This window comes from Muntiacus reevesi, chromosome 6, assembly GCF_963930625.1.
Source record: "Muntiacus reevesi chromosome 6, mMunRee1.1, whole genome shotgun sequence".
Lineage (NCBI taxonomy): Eukaryota > Metazoa > Chordata > Mammalia > Artiodactyla > Cervidae > Muntiacus > Muntiacus reevesi.
In genome coordinates this window covers 25,000,979-25,023,576 of record NC_089254.1, presented here as the reverse complement: position 1 = coordinate 25,023,576, position 22,598 = coordinate 25,000,979, and the positions used below count along the sequence as shown (strand labels likewise).

The 22,598-nt window shown below is 36.3% G+C and overlaps 1 protein-coding gene and 1 pseudogene across 2 annotated transcripts in view; one reads left to right on the top strand and one right to left on the bottom strand.

Moving 5' to 3' along the window:
• Nucleotides 1–22,598, top strand: part of SNX13 (sorting nexin 13) — a 141,610-nt gene that overhangs the window by 49,165 nt on the left and 69,847 nt on the right. For both annotated transcript variants that reach the window (XM_065938699.1, XM_065938700.1), the window contains exons 4-8: nucleotides 3,098–3,187; nucleotides 4,249–4,370; nucleotides 20,504–20,625; nucleotides 20,719–20,820; nucleotides 22,068–22,156. In XM_065938699.1, the coding sequence (XP_065794771.1) occupies nucleotides 3,098–3,187; nucleotides 4,249–4,370; nucleotides 20,504–20,625; nucleotides 20,719–20,820; nucleotides 22,068–22,156 (525 nt within the window). The remainder of the gene's footprint in view (nucleotides 1–3,097; nucleotides 3,188–4,248; nucleotides 4,371–20,503; nucleotides 20,626–20,718; nucleotides 20,821–22,067; nucleotides 22,157–22,598) is intronic.
• Nucleotides 5,696–11,074, bottom strand: LOC136171032 (phosphoglycerate mutase 1-like; annotated as a pseudogene).

Below are 22,598 nucleotides of genomic sequence, written 5' to 3'. Positions count from 1 at the left end.
TCCTTTTTTTTCAAATATTGTACTATATAAATAAAATTGGAATTCCATACTAGATGTAGGCTTCAGATTCGCATTGCCTTCAGTTGTTATTGTGGGATTGTAATGATTTTTCTTGTATGAAGAGAAGAAAATGGTCTGGAGTCAGTGCCAGTAACTAAGTTTTATAATTATTAGCATGTCCATTATATGCTAATAAGACTTTCATATTGATAAGTAAATACAGTTTTTCTAATACTTAGTGTAACCTTTAAGATAATCTCTGAAACTTACCTCTACCCCCTTTAAAACTCCTATTAATGTGTTTTCTCTGAATTTGCTCACAAATCTTTTTGAGGTAATGAATCTTTTCTTTTTTAATTGAACTATAGTTGTCTTACAGTGTTGTATTAATTTCTGCGGTACAGCAAAGTGACTCAGTTATACACAGACGTGCATTCTTTTTTTAAATGTTCTTTTCCATTATGGTTTATCCCAGATTTGATACAGTTCCCTGTGCTATACAGTAGGACCTTGTTGTTTATCCATTCTAAGTGTAATAGTTTGCATCGTCTAACCCAAAACTCCCAATCATTCCCTCTCCTTCCCCTCTTCCCTCTTGGCAGCCACAGATCTGTTCTCTGTGTCTATCACTCTGGTTCATAGATAGGTTCATTTGTGCCATATATTAGATTCCACATATAAGTGATACCATATGGTATATGTCTTTCTCTTTCTGACTTAACTTCATTTAGTATGATAATCTCTAGTCACATCCATGTTGCTGCAAATGGCATTATGTCATTCTTTTTTATGGCTGAGTAGTATTGTTGTATAGAATACTACACACACACACACGTATCTTTTATTTAGCTGTTGATGGGTGTTTAGGATGATAATCTCTAGTCACGTCCGTGTTGCTGCAAATGTCATTCTTTTTTATGGCTGAGAAGTAGTCTGTACTCTACACACACACACACACACACACACACACACACACACACACACACACACACACACACACCCCTTTGCTTAGCTGTTGGTGGACATTTAGTTTGTTTCCATGTCTTGGCTGTTGTGAATACATGTGCGCGCACACACACACACACACCCCCCTTTTGCTTAGCTGTTGGTGGACATTTAGTTTGTTTCCATGTCTTGGCTGTTGTGAATACACACACACACACACACACACACACACCCCTTTTGCTTAGCTGTTGGTGGACATTTAGTTTGTTTCCATGTCTTGGCTGTTGTGAATACACACACACACACACACCCCTTTTGCTTAGCTGTTGGTGGACATTTAGTTTGTTTCATGTCTTGGCTATTGTGAATACACACACACACACACACACACACACACACACACACACCCCTTTTGCTTAGCTGTTGGTGGACATTTAGTTTGTTTCCATGTCTTGGCTGCTGTGAATACACACACACACACACACACACACCCTTTTGCTTAGCTGTTGGTGGACATTTAGTTTGTTTCCGTGTCTTGGCTGTTGTGAATAGCGCCGCTGTGAACGTAGAGGTGCATGTATCTTCTTGAATTACAGCTTTGTCCAGGTCCATGCCCAGGGATGGGATTGCTGGATCATATGGTAGCTCTAATTTTAGTTTTCTGAGGAACCTCCATACTGTGTTCCATAGTGGCAACATCAGCTTACATTCCTACTAACAGTGTAGGACGGTTCCCCTTTCCCCACACCCTCTCCAGGATTTGTCATTTGTAGACTTGAATTATGGTCATTCTGACCGGTTTAAGGTGGGTGGTACCTCATTGTAGTTTTTATTTGCATTTCTTTGATAATTAGTGATGTTGAGCATCCTTTCATGTGCCTACTGGCCATTTGTATGTCTTCCTGAAGAAATGTCTATTAAGGTCTTCTGTTCATTTTTCATTTGGATTGTTTGATTTTTTTGCCTTTTCTTTTTGAATCATTTCTTAGCCATCCATAGTTTCTATTCATTTGAATGGTACATAGAGAAGATGATGCAAAATATTTTAAGAAATGTGATTTTAAACAGCAATAAATAAAAAAATAAACAGCAATAAATCATAATCAAAATTTGTTAAATCTTTATGATCTATTTTTTGGTATATGGTACAAATAGTGATTTTGATTTGCTTTTTCTAAAATGATTTATAAGTATATTTTATGAAAAAATCTTAGAGGTTGCATGGGATAACTTGAAACATATGTTTTTAATATGCATTTGTGCCTTGTAAAAAAATTTTTTATCTGTTTATGACTCTGCTGGCTCTTTGTGCTGGCTTTTCTCTAGTTGTGGCACGTGGGGGCTGCTTCCTGGTGGTTGCGTGCGGGCTTCTCAATGTCCAGCTTCTCTCGTTGCACAGCCCGTGTGCTCTGGAGTGCTTGAGCTTCAGTAATTGCAGCGTTTTGTCTCAGTAGTTGCGGCTCTCCGGCTCCAGAGCACAGGCTCAGCAGTTACGGCGCATGGGCTTAGCTGCTCTGCATCATGTGGAATCCTCCCAGATCAGGGATCAAATCTGTGTCTCCTGCATTGGCAGTTGTATTCTTTACCCCTGAGCCACCAGGGAAGCCCTGGTTTGTATTAATTAAAGAGTATCCTACTACTTTTTACTGTATTTCCAGGTCACTGATCTTTCTGAAAACTACGAACAAAAAGAAATTAATTTTTTTAGTTGCTGAGAACCATCCCTCAGTAAAAATTAATTAAAAATATGTTAATTTGGCAGCTGGTATACTCCTTTGGGCTGGGAGGGAGGAGGAGGAAATGGGGGTGTGTTTAATAAAGACCATTATTAATTTGCTCACCTGAAAAACTAATTTATTGTTTTAAATTTTCGTTGAAATATGACAACAGTATACCTGATATTTTCAGTTTCTCACATTCTAAATAATGTTTGCTGATTATTGTTTCTGAGGATATCTAGTTTTGTTAATTTGAGACATAGTGTTTGCTTGATACCTGAGTCTCAAGAAATAAGGTTATTTATTAGCTTGAAGATAATGACAGGAATGTTACAATGAATATTTAGCTAACTAAAAATTTAGCTTTCTAAAAATAAACTCTAGAGATTTTGAATCAAGAAACTATGCAATAAAACATTATGATTTCCTTTCAGTGCTTAGAAGAAATGAAACGGGAAGCCAGAACTATAAAGATTGATAGAAGATTGACAGGTGCCAATATAATTGATGAACCTCTCCAGCAAGTGAGTTTCAGTATGTGGTATTTGAATTCCATTCATTGTGTGCTGGGTGCATTTCTCTTGAAATACTAAGAAATAATTTTGCTGTTTATGTAATATGCTGGAAATTCGTTATAATACTGTTCTTGGATTCTCTATGTAAACTTGCTGCCTTATTTATGAGCTTATTTATATGTGTTTACTTTATATTAAAGCCTTTTGGTTGAATTTGCATTGAGAAAAAAAATTTTTACTGACATCTGATAGTGTTCCTAATTGTTTTAAGAGTTAAAATGTTGCTCTTCAAAAATTTTTACTTTTCAGCTGATGACTAAACTAGTGGTTTGATAAGTCAGACGTTTCTCCTACTAATTTTGTTACTTTTTAAAATGGATATTACTGGCTTCATTCAAAAATATTTTATGAATTGTAATTATTCTCTCCCAAAATATTTTCATTGATGTTCAGTTATATGACTATTGCAAATAATGTGTACCTTAAAATTCTAAAGATTATTTTATAGATAAACCCTTATTTAGTTTATCTGATTTGCAGAAAAATTATACATTATGTTGTATTATTTGCCATTTAATGGGTAACAATGCTGTTGGCACTATCACTGGTATTACAATTAAGTGAATTATGTCATTTTTGTCATTTGACTGCAGTGAATCTGATTATATTCTCAAAACATTTTTTTCAAGATTATTAGGATCTCTTGATGTTATTTTGCATCTCATTTCATCACACTAAGTAAAACTTTTCATCGTATTTTAGCATTGGAAATTAATGTTTCTGCAAGCTCCATCTTTAACCTGAATTTGGGTAGGGCTTCACCATTGATAATTCTTTAATTTAAAAAAAAAATTGGGCAGTGGATGAATTGGACTACCAAAATAACTTAAAATTTTTTGAAATGCTTTTTAGCATATTGATGCTCTTGTAATGAAGACAGTTATTTACTACCACAATTTATTAGGTAGAGAATAAATGAAAATTTCAAATAATCCTTTTAGGTTTTAGTTTGCCACTGTTACTTTTTAAATCCTTAAACACTGTATTTTTTTCCTGTATTTTTGTTTTAGGTTATCCAGTTTTCCTTGAGGGATTATGTCCAGTATTGGTATTATACACTAAGTGATGATGAATCTTTTCTTCTTGAAATTAGGCAGACTCTTCAGAATGCACTCATTCAGTTTGCTACTAGGTAAGGTCACTGCATTGTATTTATGCAGGAAAATTTCAATATTGCTTGTATCAATAGGGAAAATACCTTTTAAATGGAAGGAGAAAATTGGTTACTCCAAAGTAAGTAGAGCAGTAGATTGTTATTGTGGGATAACTCTTAGTTTATGGAACTAGAGCCCTGAAAAACCTTTACTCTTTTACAACTGCAGAATGTTTATCTCTACTAATCCCTGTTTTCTAAGTCTGTATGTCTGTTTCTTCCTCAGGACCCAATTGTCCAATCATGTGACAGTGCAGAGTCTTACATCCACTTATTGATAATACTCTTCCCCCTCTTACCCAGATACTCCTTTTTTTTTTTAATTGCAATATCATTCTTTGATTATATTGTTCTGGAAATAAGATTTAGTACAGGTAAACTCAAAGTAAATACTGAACCAGGGTGGCAGGGCCAGACTGTTGGAACATGATTCAGAAATCTGGCGGTGAAAGACACTCTTGGACATGATTAGGAAGTGTCTCGTTGTCATAAAACAGTGAGGCAGGATCAGGTCCTGCACCTCAGACGCCAAGGAGCTCGTCTCAGGTTGGCGTAAGGAATGATTTGTGTTCTGATGCCAGCCGACCACTAGAAACGTCAGAGGGTTTTTGTTATTGTTGGCATTTTTAATATTAATATGTATATAAATAATACATGAAATATATAAATATGTGCAAATACAGATGCAGTGTATGTGGGGGTGTGTGTGTGTGTGTGTGTGTATATATTTGTATGTCTGTGTGTGTGGTAAAAGTAAATGTGAACACATAAACAGGATGGATTTCAATATTCTAGAGTTGTTTCCTCTGGAGTAACAGAGGGAATATTTGTTTGAACCCCATGCAGTTTACATTTGTCTTCTGTGGAATATCTAGAGTCTCTCTGCCAGTTACCTGGCCATGGAATAGTATAGGGCTAGCTTCTGGCAACACGAATAGGCTAGCTTGTTGCTTCTTACTGGTCACACCTTAGCATGGTTCCTGCCAGTCTCCTACTCAGGCAGGGCTTTAGTAATAAACAAAGCACTAACAACAAAATCCCAGAGTTACTGCATTTCCACCCTCTTGAATAAGTCTTTCTTTGGCTTGGACTGAGAACCCATGCCCCATAGGTGCTGTTCTGACTAGACTGTATGAAATGAGTGGGAGCAAGAGACGAAATGGCTAGAGGAAAATTAGCAGCCACTGATCCACATCTGGAGATACAACTTTAGATGCACACAGACTTGCAGGGAAGAGGTGCAGAGGAATGGAGTGGCAGGGCACATGTCCTGGGGAAAGCAAGGTGTCCTTGTTTGGCTTCACTTAATCGGCCTTGCCCTGGGCAGCCACAACCTCCATGATGCCACACATGGGCTCTTCATTTCCCAGGAACTGCATGGGCTTAATGGGCTGCAAGTTCTTGTCCAGTGGGAATACCAGGAGGCAGGTGCATCTCCACGATAGCCTCTTCAGAGAGCCCCTTCAGAGGGCTGACCATGCCCTGAAGCCTGATGCTAAGGGATGTATTCACTACCCTCTCCCCCTCCTCCCTCTGGGGAACTATTTTTTCATTCCAAAGGGGCAGTGCTCTGGCAGTAGTGTCCTTCAGACTTTCACAGGAGGGTAGCTGGTGGTTACTGAGGTCTGCATGCCTGCAGTCTTACTAACGGGTATTGCTGTTGAAGGGATGGTCAGGCTACACTGAGATGATAGAACATCACAGCACCTCCAGATCTTTACCTGGGCTTCATCCTGCTTGGCAGCAACATCTGCCTTGTTGAGGCTAAGTCTGCACTACTGGCAGCCACAGTAGTGGCATCCAGTGTTGTCCAGAGAGTCCCAGTTGCTTGCTCTGCACGTGGTGAAGCAGATGCCAGGCTCATAAGCAGTACCTGGTAGCACCTGCCTGTTGTGCTTCACCTCCTGACGCCCCCAGTGCTCATGTTGGCTTCTCACCAGTCAGTGAAGCCATCCTCCAGGGCCGTGTGCTCTTCCTGTGTGGGGTCAGCACCACCTTGTAGCCGTCCACGGCGTGGTTCTGGGGGCAGTGTGGCCTGGGGCTCCCTGAGGTTCCAGAGTTACCCCTGATAGTCTGCTTTATTCAGTGCCGTGAGAAGAGCTGAGTGTCACTGCCCGCTTATCTTAGGCACACACCTAATGGAGTCCTCTTAGAAGAACTCAGAGGGGCAGTCGGTGGAGAATATTCAGTTTATTTATTTACTTTCAGAAGAGAAGTATATTTGCATGAGATTCCTTTAAGAAACTTTTCTGAGATATACTAAAATTCTCACTTTACAAACGCCCCCTTATATACTGCCTAAATATTTTGGTCTGTATCCTTGTATTTAAACTTGATTTTTAGAGAGGCCATTTTCATTTTCAGAAATTATTTACATTTGAAAGAAAGGATTTTATCTTTGGGTAAGTTTGCTATCTTCTTTTCTTTTTTTTTAATAAAAGATTTTTCTACCCAGTACATGCAGTGATTTTCCTACAAGCCTGTGGCCTCAAGGCAGGAGGCTACATTGCTGTGTCACAAGTAGGTTCTCAAGTCTGAAGGTGTTATTCTCGAGCCAGCCCGTCTTCTTCCCCACTTAGGTTCTTGAAATGCACTTTTGTGCTTCTGAGAGTCTTGGAGAGTAGAGCTTTGCCCTAGGGCTCTTATTTTGTTTCTGTTTCTGTCTGAATAGATATTTCCAGCTCATGCTGCCCTGTCAAGACTTTTCTTTTATAATTCAGTTGATCTTAAGCTTTAGAGTGGGAGATGAATTCCTCTGCCTCCGGTCACTGAGGCAGGCTGCAGTAGGTTTCATAGTTTGAATTTTAACCTTACTTAGATAGATTGGAGCCCCTTCTCTTTTATGATTAATAGCAAACATTTGGAAAGTAGCCAACCATAATTATGAGTGTAGACTCACTGTGGAATATAGAAAATATACTAACATATAATCAAAGAAGTCAGAAATTGGATTTTATGTCCTTTAGTTCATATATATAACATTATTGCATGTTAGGTATTGTTTAAGATCATTATTCTGAATCCGTTGGTCACTGCTTTTTATAGTAACACCTTTCTAATGACTTTTTCCCCCCTCTCTGCAAAGATGGGAATAAGAAGAGTTCATTATTCTTTTGTGTGACTGCTTGAGATTATATTAAAATATAAAAAATTTTAGACCTAGAAAGAATTTTGAACTAGTAATTGGAAGACTTGAGGGAGTTTGTATCGTCTTCTCTCATTTAGCTGTGGGACTGTGAGCAAGTATTCTAAATTTTTTGGATTTTGGTTTTTCTCATGTGTGAAATAAGCATAATAAATACCTGTCCTATACTGCATTCCTCACAGGGTTTTGGTCTGGAGCAAATTCATGTGTTCTTTTAACTCATATTTTTTGTCTACTTTGCCTCAGCCAGATGCTGCGGATACAGCAGTGAATGAAGCAAAAATCCCTGGTCGGTAGAGTGTAATGGAAATAGTTCATGTGAAAAAGTTTTTAAAATTGTGAAGAAATTTAGAAATTTAAGTTTTTATGTCACCCATCATCCATAATTTCACAGATGAGGAAGCTAAATGCCAGAAAGATTAAACAGTTAGTCCAAGATTATTTGTTCAGTTGGGGGCAGAGTAAGAATTAGAATCATTCTTAACAGTCACTATTCTGTCCCCCAGTCTACCAGATATATTGTGATCTAGATGATTCATCTTCATTTCTCCCACCTTTCTGTCATATCACTGCGGTGCTTTGCCTGGTCTTTGATCTTCTAATTACCTTTTCTTTAAACTTCCTGTCATAGTTTTTTTTCCCGCTTCTCTCGCATTCTATTATTGTTCAGTTGCTCAGTCATATCCAACTCTTTTGCGACCCCCTGGACTGTAGCCCACCAGGCCCCTCTGTCCATGGGATTCTTCAGGCAAGAATACTGGAATGGGTTGCCATTTCCTTCTCTACTAACATTCTGTGCTTTCAAGCTAAATGTTGGGTGATTATAGGAAGAACCAAGTTTCTTCCATCCTAGACTGGTCTGAATTATGTCTTTGCTTGGTTGTTGGCCTTAAGTTTTGGGGGCAAATTAATCAGCCTCTCGAGCTTTCATTTCCTTATTCATAAAAAGCTGATAATGTTACTTTTGAGACTGCTTTCAGGCTAGAAAGGATATGATATAAAGTTTGTAGCATATAGTGAAGCTCAGTTAATGTTTGTACCTTCTCAATGAATGACTTTATTTTTGTCTTTCATTGGCTTTTTCTAGTAAAGCCATACTAAAATATATGTCTTCACAGGGGCTCCTTGAATATTTCCAATGAGAATATCAAGAAAATTAAGTGCCTTAGTATTACTTGAATACTTCTTAAATTCTTATTCTTGTCAGCTGTGCACTGTGAAGCATACGTTATATCTCTTCTCTCCTTCAAATTTCAATCTTGTATAGAGTTTTTAACCAGGGGCCCACGAAGCCCCAAAATTTTCTGTGCTTTTTTTTTTTTTTTCCTTTTGAGTGGTTCCATAGCTTTTATTTTCAAAAAGGGTCTGCGAACCCCAGAAAGATTTAGAACCACCAAATTCTAGTGTTCATATTTATTTGGTGCCTTGAGGAAACAATCACAGAATATCAGCATCAAACAAAATGCTAATTTTGTTATAACAGGAGGCGAAGGATATATGTAGAGTCTGAACTTCTGGTTTTGAGCTTTAGTTCTGTTATTTATTAAGCTCTGTGACATTGGTGGTGCAGCAGTAAACAATCCACTTGCCAGTGTGGGAGATGGGGGTTTGATCCCTGGGTTGGGAAGATCCTCTGGAGAAGGAAAGGCAACCCGTTATAGTACTCTTGCTTAGGAAATCCCATGGACAGAGGAACCTGGCAAACTATAGTCCATGGGTCGCAAGAAGTCAGAGGTGACTGACTAAACAACATGACCTTGAATGGATAAGAAACATAAATTCTTTGCATCTAGTGATAACCTGTATCTGCTTATCAGGTTGTTGTTAAGATTAAATGGCATCAGATATGAGAGAGTACATTGTAATGATAACACATCATCCTAACCTTACTTAGTACCTGTTTCTAGTAGCAGTTTGGGGAAGGAAACCTTCTCAGGGAAACTCTGTAGTTCTCTGTGGAACCTGGGCATTAGGCTGGAGCTTTAGGGGATGAATCTGTGATAACCCACATATTTTTATTTTTCTCTCTTCAAATAAGATAGCATGACATTGGAGAGAAAGCCCTACAAGATCTGTATTGTTATTCTACCTGCACCATTAAGTTACAGTATACTTAGAAAATTTCCTAACATATCTGTAAAATAGCGATACTGATACGTGTTTGTTGCAAACTCGTGAATTGTGAGGGGCAAATGAGATGACATGCATGAAATATTTCATAAAATATTTGTCAACCAATAAATGAGTTTTTGAGCAAGTTATTTAGCTTTCTGTGCCTCAATCTCAGCATCAGTAAAATGAGGTAGTTTTCTCATAGGGTTGTTGTAATAATTATATGAGAGAAAAGAACATGTAAAACACCATACGAATCTGGCACATAGTATGTATTCAGTGAATGTTAACTTCTTTCTTGTTTTTATTTCTTACATTCCTGGGAATATATGCACACAGATTCTCTTGTCTTCTTAGCTTCATTGTTTTTTGAGGGGGAAGGGCAGAGGAAACAAAATTAAAACACATGAAATGGAGAGTAAGTGGTCATTTGGATGGTATTTAAAGGATTTGATCTAGAGATAGAATGGACCGGAGTACCTGATCTAAACCTGATGTGGGCTGAGGCCAAAACTGGGCTTCAAGAATGGGTGTATGGAGGCAGAGGTTAGTGGTTAATTATATATTTTTATAACTCATATACCATACTGTTCACCCACTTTAAGTTGTTGGCTCTTAGTGTACTCAGAGCTGTGAAGCCTTTATCACAGTTAATTTAAGAATGTTTTAATGGCCCTACCAAGAAACCTGATATCCACTTATCAGTCTCTCCCCATATCCCCCACAAGGCTTCTATCTCTAGGTAGTCAGCTATATATTTTTTCTCTCTATGTCTTTATCGACATTTTATGTGAATGAAATAATATAATATATGATCTTTTGTGACTAGCTTCCTTTACTTAGTGTAATGTTTTCAAGGTTCATCCTTGTTGTTCAGTTCAGTTCAGTCGCTCAGTCCTGTCCAACTCTTTGCGACGCCATGGACCACAGCACGCCAGGCCTCCCTGTCCATCACCAGCTCCCGGAGTTTACTGAAACTCATCTCCACTGAGTCAGTGATACCATCCAACCGTCTCATCCTCTGTCGTCCCCTTCTCCTCCTGCCCTCAATCTTCATCCTTGTTGTAGCTTATATTATTACTCATTCCTTTTCATTGCTAAATAATTTTCCATTGTATGGACACACCATGTTTTGTTTGTCCATTCATCAGTTGGTAAACATTGGGGTTGTCTCTTTTTTGGTTTTTATAAAGCATGCTACTATGAGCATTCATGTACATGTTTGTGTAGACTTGATGTTTTCATTTCTCTTAGATGTATACCTTGGAATGAAATTTCTGGGTCGTATGGTAACTCTGTTTAATCTTTTGAGGAACTGCACAATTTTAAGAAGTGGCTGCCCATTCCTGCCACCAACGTATGAGTGTTCCAATTTCTCTGCCTCTTTGCCTGTACTTGTTATTGTCTGGCTTTTGATTAAAGTCATTCTCGTTGGTCTGAGGTGTATTTCATTATGGTTTTGATTTACCTTTTCCTGATGGCTAATGATATTAAGCATCTTTTCTTGTGCTAATTATTGTATATCTTGCACAGAGACTGTCTTTCAGAGCTTTTCCCTGTGTTAAAACTAGGCTATTGTTGACTGTACTGTATTGCTTCCTGGTTTTAAATACAGTTTTATTGTTTTATTGGACAGTCATGCTCATTTGTTTGTATTTTGTCCATGGCTGCTTTTGTGCTATAGTAGCAGAACTGACTGAGATGATGTGGCCTGCAAAGCCTGAAACCGTTGCTGTTTGGCTCTTTAGAAAAAGAGTTTGCATCCATTAAAATACTAAGAAGTATTTATTATTCAAGAAATATTTATTCAAGAAGTATTTATTATTCAAGTATGTATTATTCAAGAAGTATTATTCAAGAAGTATTTATTATTCAAGAAATAGGAAAAATATTGGAATAAAACTCATACAAAGAAGTTGTATGATTTTAGGTGTGTTAAGAGTTGTAAATATGTGAGCATAGCAAACAGTAAGAGAAAAAAATAGTAAAATATTAACAGTGATCTTTGGATTGTGAATTTATGGCTAATTTATAGCTGGTATAGAAAAATCTAAAGAAAGAAATGACATTTTACAAAACAGGCATGCATTATTCTTGTAGCCCAAGACAGGAACATTTGGTGCTCAGCACTAAAAAAAATATATCTAGGATGACTTTTTTCAACTAAATTTATTTTCCTATTTCTGTTTTTTATATTATTATGAGCACATAAATTTTAAAAATCCTTTTTTTCAGCTATATATGACATGTTTTGTACAGACAGCCATTGTATCCTTACTTCCTTGGGAAGTTATCTTGAAATTAGTGCTTAAATATAGTTGTTTTTGTACATAATGGTGTAGTCAATACTCAATAGATTATTGTTAACTAAGTTTCCATTTATGACTTCTTGGTAAATTTTTCCCACATAATTTAATGTATTTCACTGTTGGGTTTACGAATGTTTCATTTATCAGATAAATTTTATTGAAAACCTTTTGTGTTAAAATACTTAATAACATGAATTTAATTTTTAGTACTTAACATTATGCTTAAGATGCACACTTAGCCCCAGGTTTTTTTTTTTTTTTTTTCATGTAGTTTAAGGCTCCCAGCTCTGTGTTCTTTATGCTCAACCTCTAAAATAGGTGAGTGTGCTTTATGTGTGTTCTTCTCTCTAAGTTTTTCTTTATATTTGGAGATTGAAGTTCTTTAGAACTTCCGCATTGTTGACCTCTTTGAAGCATTGGCGCCCGAGATGTAGAACTGGATGGCTTTCTTACGTGGAGTTGGAGTTCACTGAGCACCATTTCCATCCTATGGCTGTGTAAAACTGCAGGCCCGGGTTTTTCTCCATCTCTACCAATTCGTTTATAACTTTTATGAGTCAGAAGATTTCGTGTAGTTCAAGGTGTAGCAGATAAACTGAATTGAAACTCAGGAATCCTGTTTTTGTTTTAGCGAAACCTTTATCTCAGTAACTAATCTGGAATAAGTAATTTACGTTTTTGGCCCTGTGATTATAAGGGTTTGTGGTAATTCTTTCAGATCTCTTTCAGTTCTGAAATACTGAGATTCCCTGATATGGTTGGTACTAATCTTGATTTGTTTGCCTTCACTCATATCTCTTCAAAACATTCACCTTCTCTATCACACCCCACATTTTGAATACCATTTGGAGAGTTATTTTTTTAGATTTAATTTACTTTGGGATTAAAGTACTTCTCTGGTCTGCTGTTTTACTGGTAGTAAATCTTAGACTAGGATGAAGATAAACTATATTTAAACCTCTTATTACATTTCTGCATGGTCAGAAAGGATGCAAGACTTCAAACATTTAGGATATTAACTAGACCAATCTTTTCCCTATAGTTAAGCAGTTTTGTATCAATGAAACTTGACAGTTTTTTACTTGATTATCTAAACTACTGCTCTTCTCTATAGAATACTAAAAACAGTAAATTTGTAGTTTTGTACTTTAAGTTCCCACCGTGGTTGATTTTAAGCTGTGAGCATAAAGTCACTACATGTGGGTTAGGAGAGAGATGTGCTCATTTGGCTCTCCCCCTGCAGCAAATGGGGCTTCCCAGGTGGAGCTAGAGGTCAAGAGCCCACCTGCTAATGTAGGAGGTGCCAGAGACATGGATTCGGTCCCTTGGTCAGGAAGGACCCCTAGGGAAGCGAATCCCACGTACAGAAGAGCCTGGCGGGCTACAGTCCATAGGATAACAAAGAGTCGGACTTGACTGAAGCGATTTAGCATGCACGCCTACTGCAGCACACGGGGGAGGAGGTCAGCTGAGGGAAGGGAGCAGACTGGTAACCACAGAGCAGTGAAACTTGTGTCCTCGTGGTGGCTCATTTAGCCCCTGTGAAGGAGTAATTCTCCATCTGTTTTTGAGGATTATGGTAGAGAGTGATCATGAGTTTAATGTAAATTTAGGAATGTTGTGAAAAAATCAGTTTGATTATTTTATACTCAGTCCTTATAACTAAATTCTTGAAGTAGTTTTTAAAAGGGAAGCAAAGATGCTCTAGGGAAGTGGTTATGGTAACTTGAAACATTTATGAGCAAATTGAGACTGGAAGAAGGGAGAGTCTTTAAATGGATTTAGAAGCAACTTTACAATTCTTTGCTTTTAAAATATTGCTCAAATTCAATTTTAGGCTGAAGCTTTTGACGCTAACAAAGTACTCCCTCAAGAACTCTTAAGGATGGAAACATGTAAAGGTTTATGTATTTTAAAGAGTATATCCTTTATGATAGTGAATTCTGAGGGGGTTAACTGTCTGATTCAGTGACTCAAGGAAGGAATTTTTTTCTTTTACAGATAGGTCACTCACTTTCGGCAAAAGATGGCTATGAGTCAGGTGATCAAAAAATCTAGTGGAATAGAACTTCTCAAAATGTCTTCAAAGATGCTTGTCAAAATCTACCCAGTAAAACTAGGAATTTTGCTAGTGGTTTTTAAAAAAAAAAGTCTGATATTTCTTCTTTAGAAGGTAAAAGTCCTCATTTAGGAGATTAATGCATATTATTGTATTTTATGCAGTTGGTTATTGTATTACCCTTATTGATTAATATACATTTAAAAAGCCTTTATATGTGATAAGTGTGTATGACTTTTGATATATATTCACACATATACAAACACATATACTATGCAATATACTGTGTCATTCTTAATGTTTTAAAATAATATCTTAGTAACCATTCCTGTGAAAAATAATACAGCGTCAGGAATGAAACATTAATCATAGGATTGTTTCTGTGGGAAGATCAGTTTTGACTGTTTTCATTTTGATATAAAGGATCTTTTCCAGGACAGTGTTCTGCAAAGTGTGTGAAGATTGCCTCTACTGCCCAGCAGTCACCCACTTTTTTAGTTAGGCAAGTCTACGTGATGACTCTGGGGTTGATCATGCTCATTCCCTTCTTTCGCTTGTTCCTATATCCTTACTTTCCCTGTTAAATGGTACTCATTAATCAATGATAGTCCTCATTCATCAAATTTTTAAAATCTTTTTTGACTTATGACATAGCACTTAACTTCTGCTTATTTCTGTGTGAGTATTGTCAAAAAATTGTAAACTCTTTTTGGAATGGTACCAGTTCTGGACTACTGTAGTAGAAATTTTCTTTAGTTAACCAGTCCATTCCCTTTGTACGACATACTGACTCAAGCCCGTTGCATTAAAGCTAGGCTAGTAGACTACTTTCTTGTATTTCTGCCCATTTCTGTTCCCACTTTTTGAGATTTAAACTTATCAAACATCACTTGTATTAATAGATTCTTGGGCAAAGAAAGTTTCATATAATAGGTCTGTGGTGTGAGCTGAACATGGATGCTTTAGAGGAGCAAGACAATTGAGTGTGTTAAAAAAGGAAGTTGTATTTGTTTCTGAACCTGTGTACCCTGGTTATACTTTTTATTATAATCATATAATTTAATTTACTCCTACCTATTTTGAAGCAATCTGAGTATGAGAGGGTAGTTCCTGTGAAAATGAGGTCACTTGCTTTGGAATTTACTCAGAGCAAGTTGCTAAATAGATTGCAATTGAATTAGGTGTGCAAAAGACAACTACAAAATACTGGTGAAGAACCTTGAAAGATTCTTATACTGTGTTCAGATTTGTTTACAAATGTCCTTGGTTGTTATGTCATTTAAAAGAAACTGGAAACCATAATTTCTTCCATGTGAGAATGATTTATTCAAGACAGTTCAGTTCAGTTGCTCAGTCGTGTCCAACTCTTTGCGACTCCATGAACCGCAGCACGCCAGGCCTCCCTGTTCATCACCAACTCCCGGAGTCCACCCAAACCCATGTCCATTGAGTCGATGATGCCATCCAGTCATCTCATCCTCTGTCGTCCCCTTCTCCTCCTGCCCTCAATCTTTCCCAGCATCGGGGTCTTTTCCAGTGAGTCAGCTCTTTGCATCAGGTGGCCAAAGTATTGGAGTTTCAGCTTCAACATCAGTCCTTCCAGTGAACACCCAGGACTGATCTCCTTTAGGATGGACTGGTTGGATCTCCTTGCAGTCCAAGGGACTCTCAAGAGTCTTCTCCAACACCACAGTTCAACAGCATCAATTCTTTGGTGCTCAGCTTTCTTTATAGTCCAACTCTCACATCCATACATGACCACTGGAAAACCCTTGACTAGACAGACCTTTGTTGGCAAAGTAATGTCTCTGCTTTTTAATATGCTGTCTAGGTTGGTCATAATTTTCCTTCCAAGGAGTAAGCATCTTTTAGTTTCATGGCTGCAGTCACCATCTGCAGTGATTTTGGAGCCCGAAAAATAAAGTCAGCCACTGTATCCAGTATTTCCCCATCTATTTGCCATGAAGTGATGGGACCGGATGCCATGATCTTAGTTTTCTGAATGTTGAGCTTTAAGCCAACTTTTTCACTCTCTTCTTTCACTTTCATCAAGAGGCTCTTTAGTTCTTCTTCACTTTCTGCCTTAAGGGTGGTGTCATCTGCATATCTGAGGTTATTGTTATTTCTGCCAGCAATCTTGATTCCAGCTTGTGCTTCCTCCAGCCTGGCATTTCTCATAATGTACTCTGCATATAAGTTAAATAAGCAGGGTGACAATATACAGCCTTGACGTACTCCTTATCCTGTTTGGAACCAGTCTGTTTTTCCATGTCCAGTTCTAAATGTTGCTTCCTGACCTGCATATAGGTTTCTCAAGAGTCAGGTCAGGTGGTCTGGTATTCCCATTCTTTCAGAATTTTCCACAGTTTATTGTGATCCACACAGTCAAAGGCTTTGGCATAGTCAATAAAGCAGAAATAGATGTTTTTCTGGAACTCTCTTGCTTTTTTTGATGATCCGGCAGATGTTGGCAATTTGATCTCTGGTTCCTCTGCCTTTTCTAAAACCAGTTTGAATATCTGGAAGTTCACAGTTCACATATTGCTGAAGCCTGGCTTGGAGAATTTTGAGCATTACTTTACTAGCCTGTGATATGAGTGCAATTGTGTCGTAGTTTGAGCATTCTTTGTTATTGCCTTTCTCTGTAATAGGAATGAAAACTGACCTTTTCCAGTCCTGTTGCCAGGACTGAGTTTTCCATATTTGCTGACATATTGAGTGCAGCAGTTTCACAGCGTCATCTTTCAGGACTTGAAATAGCTCAATTGGACAAAGGCTACATTAATAACTCTTAGCTAAACCTTAATCAAAAGATCTTCCCTTGGTCTTATATTGAATGATTTATATGATTGAAGTTAAAATGACATACATTCATGATTCCCTCCTTTGATCAGATATTTTATTTACCCATTATCACTTTTCCATGTACTCTGTTCCTGTGTGCCTTGTATGTGTGTGTTGTATTTGGTTAATCATAGATTCTTAAAGCTGTAAGTGTCCCTAGAGAAAAACCGTGGGATGTGATATGACTTCCTGAATTTCCCAACTAATGGAATGGTGTATCTTTTACTTGAATCAAGGACATGTATGCCAGTTCAGGGCCTCTTTACAGAAGTCTTTAATTGATTTTGATGTGTGTTTTGTATTACTGATGATAAGCTGTTTACTGCTTAGAATAGATGGAACCAGTGAAGGAATTTGTATAATCTCAGTCTCAGCCCCATATTTGGGGCATTCATTGCCCTTTTTTAGGCTTTAGCATTAAGTAGTTTTAGGTTTTCGAGAGGCAAAAAGAGCTTCTCAATCAATGTGTGTCCTACGTCAGAACTTTAAGGAGTAAAGAAGAAGCTGTTCTAGGTGGTTCATGTGGCCATTCCCCAGGCACCTGTTAACAGTGCTCTGGCCCTGATAGAGAAATCAGTAAATCAGTATGTATTGAGTGCCTCCAGTGTTTAACATATTATTTAGCCATTGGGAACAACACTGTGAATAAAACAAAACACAGTGGAATAAAACAGATGAAATCCCTGATTTATCTCAGCAATTGAATTATTTAACTGCAGATTCTAAGTGCTATAGAACTAAACGCTGTAACCAGAGATCTTCAGACCTAGTGTGAAGGAGTAGGGCAGAGGGTGAGGGTCAATGCAGGGTGCTGTGTGTGGAACCGACATTTTAGATAAACTTGAAAGCATACATGGGAATTGTCAGGGGAATATGGAGAAGAGAAGGTAAATTTGTAGGGAGTAGACAGGGTGAGCAAATTTGGCAGAGGAAATAGTCTGTCCAGAGGCACTGAGATAAGAACAGAACCAAAGAGGAAGGAAGAGATCGAAACAGACAATGAGGAAGTAAGCAGGGACCCAGAAATGCATGGTCAGGAGTCATTCAAGTATTTTTAAAGCTCTTGTTTTGTATTATCATATTTGTATTTTTATAAAGATCATTCTGGCTGCTGTATGGAAAATAGAATGAAGGGAGAGACAAGAAAGGACATGGGAGACCAATTAAAAGGCCAGGAATAAGATGCTGGTATTAGAGATGAAGATAAGGCATGCCTAATATATATTCAGAGAGGTACACTTTATAGTTTGACTGTTGCTTTTGTTCTTTGAGACTTCATTTCTTATTTGCATTCCTAGTTAACCATTGTAATTCATGCAATCATTCTATCAAGATATATAAGCTACAGGAACCTACTGTAAATTTTGTTTTTGGGGGGATAGGGTTGAATATATTCCTTATTCTCTTGGTCATATAGGAAGTATGCTCTCATTTTTAAATTCAAGAAATGAAAGCTTAGTAGTAATAAAATTAAAGTGTAGATAATAGGATTCATTGTACAATAATCTAGATTTTTTACTGGAAGATATGTGGGGAAATATTTTAAACAAAGTGAAAAAGAGCCTTGACTGCAGTCATGATTTGAGAATAATAGTATTAAGAACTCAAATAGAAAGCTATTTGTAGATCAATAGAAGGAAATGTGGCTATTTCATAAATTGAATGATTTTTAAATTTATATTTACATTGCACTTATTATATATTAGTCATATACCATAATTTTAGGAAGTAGTTCGCTGTCAACAAAATGTTTTCAAATTATAAGGTAAATACTACTAGAAATTATTAGTAGATATTTTCCTGATTTATAAGTGGACAGTCATGTACTACTGTTGTTCCTATCTTCCTTACCTAGTATAGTTCCTTTGAATTGAGATTTACATTAAATTTGCATGTATTCAGTGAAAATGAGTCAAGCAGAGGGAAAATAATTACCTTGGACAGGGAATATGAAATATTCTGTTTCCTGTTTTCCTCACCTCCGTGTATTTTATATTGAAAGTAGAAATCTGTGTTTAATAATTAAAATAATTTTTTTATATTTGCATTACTGATTAACTTCTAGTCATGTTAAATATTACTTTTACATCCTTTTATATCCTCTTCAAATGTCTCATTTACATCTTCTAAGATGAATTGAGATAGGTTTTAGAATGCCTTCTAAAATTAATGAATTTATTTTGTTTGAATTTTAGTAAATTCTATAACAGCACTATACGTGAAACAGAACACATACAGTTTGAAAGATTCTGCTTCTAAAGTTGTTAGAATGAACCTTTTATGGATTAAATGAATTATGGTCTATACCAAGTAAATTTTGTTCTTATACAAAATTTCAAGTTTGGATGATTTTGTACAGATATTCATGTAAGGATTTTTGAAAGATGCTTACACAGATAGTGCTTTTCTCTTTAAAATAAGAAACAAAGATTCTATAGACCTCCAAGTTTAAGTATTTAAGTTTTATTTTGAGACAGAATATTGCTGTTTAGTGTATTCTTATATACATGGCTCATGTAGTTGAACGGTAACACCTCTGCAAATCTCAGAACTCAGGTTACCTTTATTTTTATTAAGTTGATTTGTATTTCATGTACTTATAATTTACTTTTTCTTTCCATGTGTATAATAGATTATAATTGCACATTAAAAAGTATATTAATGTTAATAATTTCTTATTTGAAAACAGCCATCTGTGATATTCCTCAGTGCTGTTACCACATTTATAAGGTTTTTCTCCAAAAGCAGTAATGAAATTAGCTTACTCATTTGGTTTTTTATGTATGGTGAATTAGCATGACGACTTATGGTATACTTTTTTTTTTGGTTCCTTTATTGCTCAGCATCATTATGAACAGACTCTTTGTCTTCTATTTTGTATGTTCCTAAAGGGATGAATTAATTTTAGTGTTAATATAAGGAGAACAGCATTGAAAAAAATGCTTGTTTAATAATATCACTTAATCAAAAGAGATGTGTAATCTGTTTTGTATTTATCTATTTGTTACGTTTCACTGGTGTGCTAAATTAGCAGTGTTTGTTGAAGTCTTTTATAAGAGTACTAGGTAGCTTAATAAAATTAGTTACCACCTTTTTCATGGGTAAGTGTGGTATTTTATAAATTATTCTTTAAACCATTTCCAAGTGACTATAGTTATTGTGAATAGTCGAGTTTTTAAGTGTTTATATATGCAAACAGAAACCAGTCAGGCTCACACCAAAGGTATTTGGTTCAAAACTTGAACTGTATAACTAAATGGAAGAATGTGGAGAATTCAGAAAGGGTTCAGAAAGAATAAAAAATCCCAAGTGCTCTTTTAAAAACAAGCAAAAGCATTCTCAGTTCTTAATGTGTTGTTATGTCTGGGGTGAGAAATTGCCTTTTTTTAATATTAAGCACTTAGTACTTTTAAGCTTCAACACATAAAATACTTCAAAGAATACTGTTCAAGAGTTTAAATATATTTGATAAACTATGGGTCTTTTGAAAAGGAATGGTAAGGTGTAATACTAATTAAATGAACAAAATCTCAGTATAAATAAATTCAGTCTGTGATGATCATGTTGTTTTTCAATAGTCATTGAATAAATTTATTTTTCGATTTAAAAAAGTCATCCTTTTATGTAATGTGTTTGTTATAAGGTCTAAAGAAATAGACTGGCAACCTTATTTTACTACACGCCTTGTAGATGATTTTGGCACACACCTACGAGTATTCAGAAAGGCCCAACAAAAGATAACAGAGAAGGACGATCAGGTGAAAGGTAATAATGTCTTTATCCCATTTGAAAACTAGGGTTTTAGAATCTGTTTTTCTTTATTATTCTGTGATCTTGAATTGTTCCTTTTCTGTCCAGGCACAGCAGAAGATCTTGTAGATACCTTCTTTGAAGTTGAAGTCGAAATGGAAAAGGATGTTTGCCGTGACCTAGTGTGCACTTCTCCCAAAGATGAAGAAGGTTTTCTTTTTAATATAACTTTTTGAGCATATTAACTGTTCACATTAGTAGAGGCAAGTTAGCAGAACCATTTAACAAATACCAGGGTAAAATCTAAGAGTGAAGTTATTCCTATGGGACAGGAAGCTTAGTAAAAACACTACTGCTCATTTTATCTTTTAACTCTTAAATTTCCAGATTCTTTTTTCTTTTAAAGAGAGCATTTTCAATTAAAGAGAACTTCTTTTGTCGTCTTTTAAAATATAGCAAACACAAACATTTTATCCTTATGACTTTACTTTTTTTGATCTGTAGTAATTTTATCTTCACCTTGAGTTTGCTATGTCTAACTCAGGGGTACACCTATTATCATAAATATTTTCTAAGGGAATGGTGATAATGTTTCAAATGAAGTTTATAGAGTTTAATTCACTTTTCTTTTTGAGATATCAGACCAGATAAGTTTTAGCTGAGGATGTTGTCTTTTCCTAGTTTTACAATGACCTAGTCTGTGCTACTTGGCATATTGTTTTGATTATCAGGATCAGCTATATAATTACCTTCCTAGGAAGTGTCAGCATATGAACAACTCAGAAAAGCATTGTAGTTGTGGAAATTGTTTTCTTAGATTTTTAAAATGTGCTCAGCTTTTCTATTTCTTTGCCTTCTTTTCTGCTTTTTTCCTTTTTTCTTCTTTCCTTTTTATATTTATTATGCAGTTCAGTTTTTAATTGCTACTTCATTAGCAGCAGCAGCATTAATAAAATAACTAAATGTAAGAAATAGTTAGAATGATATATAGTTCTTTTATATAAATCAAGCCCTCTTCAATCAGTAAAATAGAAGAGCATATTCTTCTTCTTATTACCTGCGAAGTTAGTGGAGGTTCTTTCTTGAAAAAGAATTGCAAGTATATTTTTAAATGTGCAGATAACTTAAGTATGTAGGGATGTGTGGTAGAAGAGTAGAATACTTGGTGCAACTAAAACTTTTGGGGGAAGACACTTTTGTAATTGAAGTTTCTCAACAACTCAAGATGTAGGGTAGAAGTGGGCAACGTAAAAAAGTGTATATTACTTTGATTAATGAATATTGGCTATTTGGAGAATAACAAAGATTTTTGTTGAATACTGATTAATTATTAAGATAATAAGCTTATATAATCAGCAAACTGCTTAATCCTGCTACTTTATTTGTGTTTTATATCAAGAGTAGGTGGAGATTTTGTATTTTCTGTTATTATAGCTCCTTTTTTTTTTTATTTCTAGGATTCCTAAGGGATTTGTGTGAGGTCTTATTATATTTATTGCTACCTCCTGGAGATTTCCAGAACAAGATCATGCGATACTTTGTCAGGGTAAGCTTAAACTTGTACCAGATCCATGGCTGTAAAGAAACAGAGTTGTAATTACCAAATCTTTGGTCCCAGGACCCTGTTACACACTTAAAAATTAAGGACCCCAAATAGCTTCTGTTTATGTGGGCTTTGTCTATCAATATTTATTGTATTATAAATATTGAAACTAAGGAATTTTGGAACACAGAAATACACAAGCACATTCTGTTAACTGTCATGCTCCATTCTGAAAATACCACTGTTTGCTTCCCTTTCCCTACACCCCAGAGGTTCCTGGACAATACCTCAGGAACTGCCTGAGTTAGAGTTAGGTTATGTTTTAAATTTTCTTTAACATTGTTGTTCAGTTGCTCAGTCGTGTCTGACTCTTTGCTGCCCCATGGACTGCAGCACGCCAGACTTCCCTGTCCTTCACCATCTCTCCGAGCTTGCTCAAACTCAT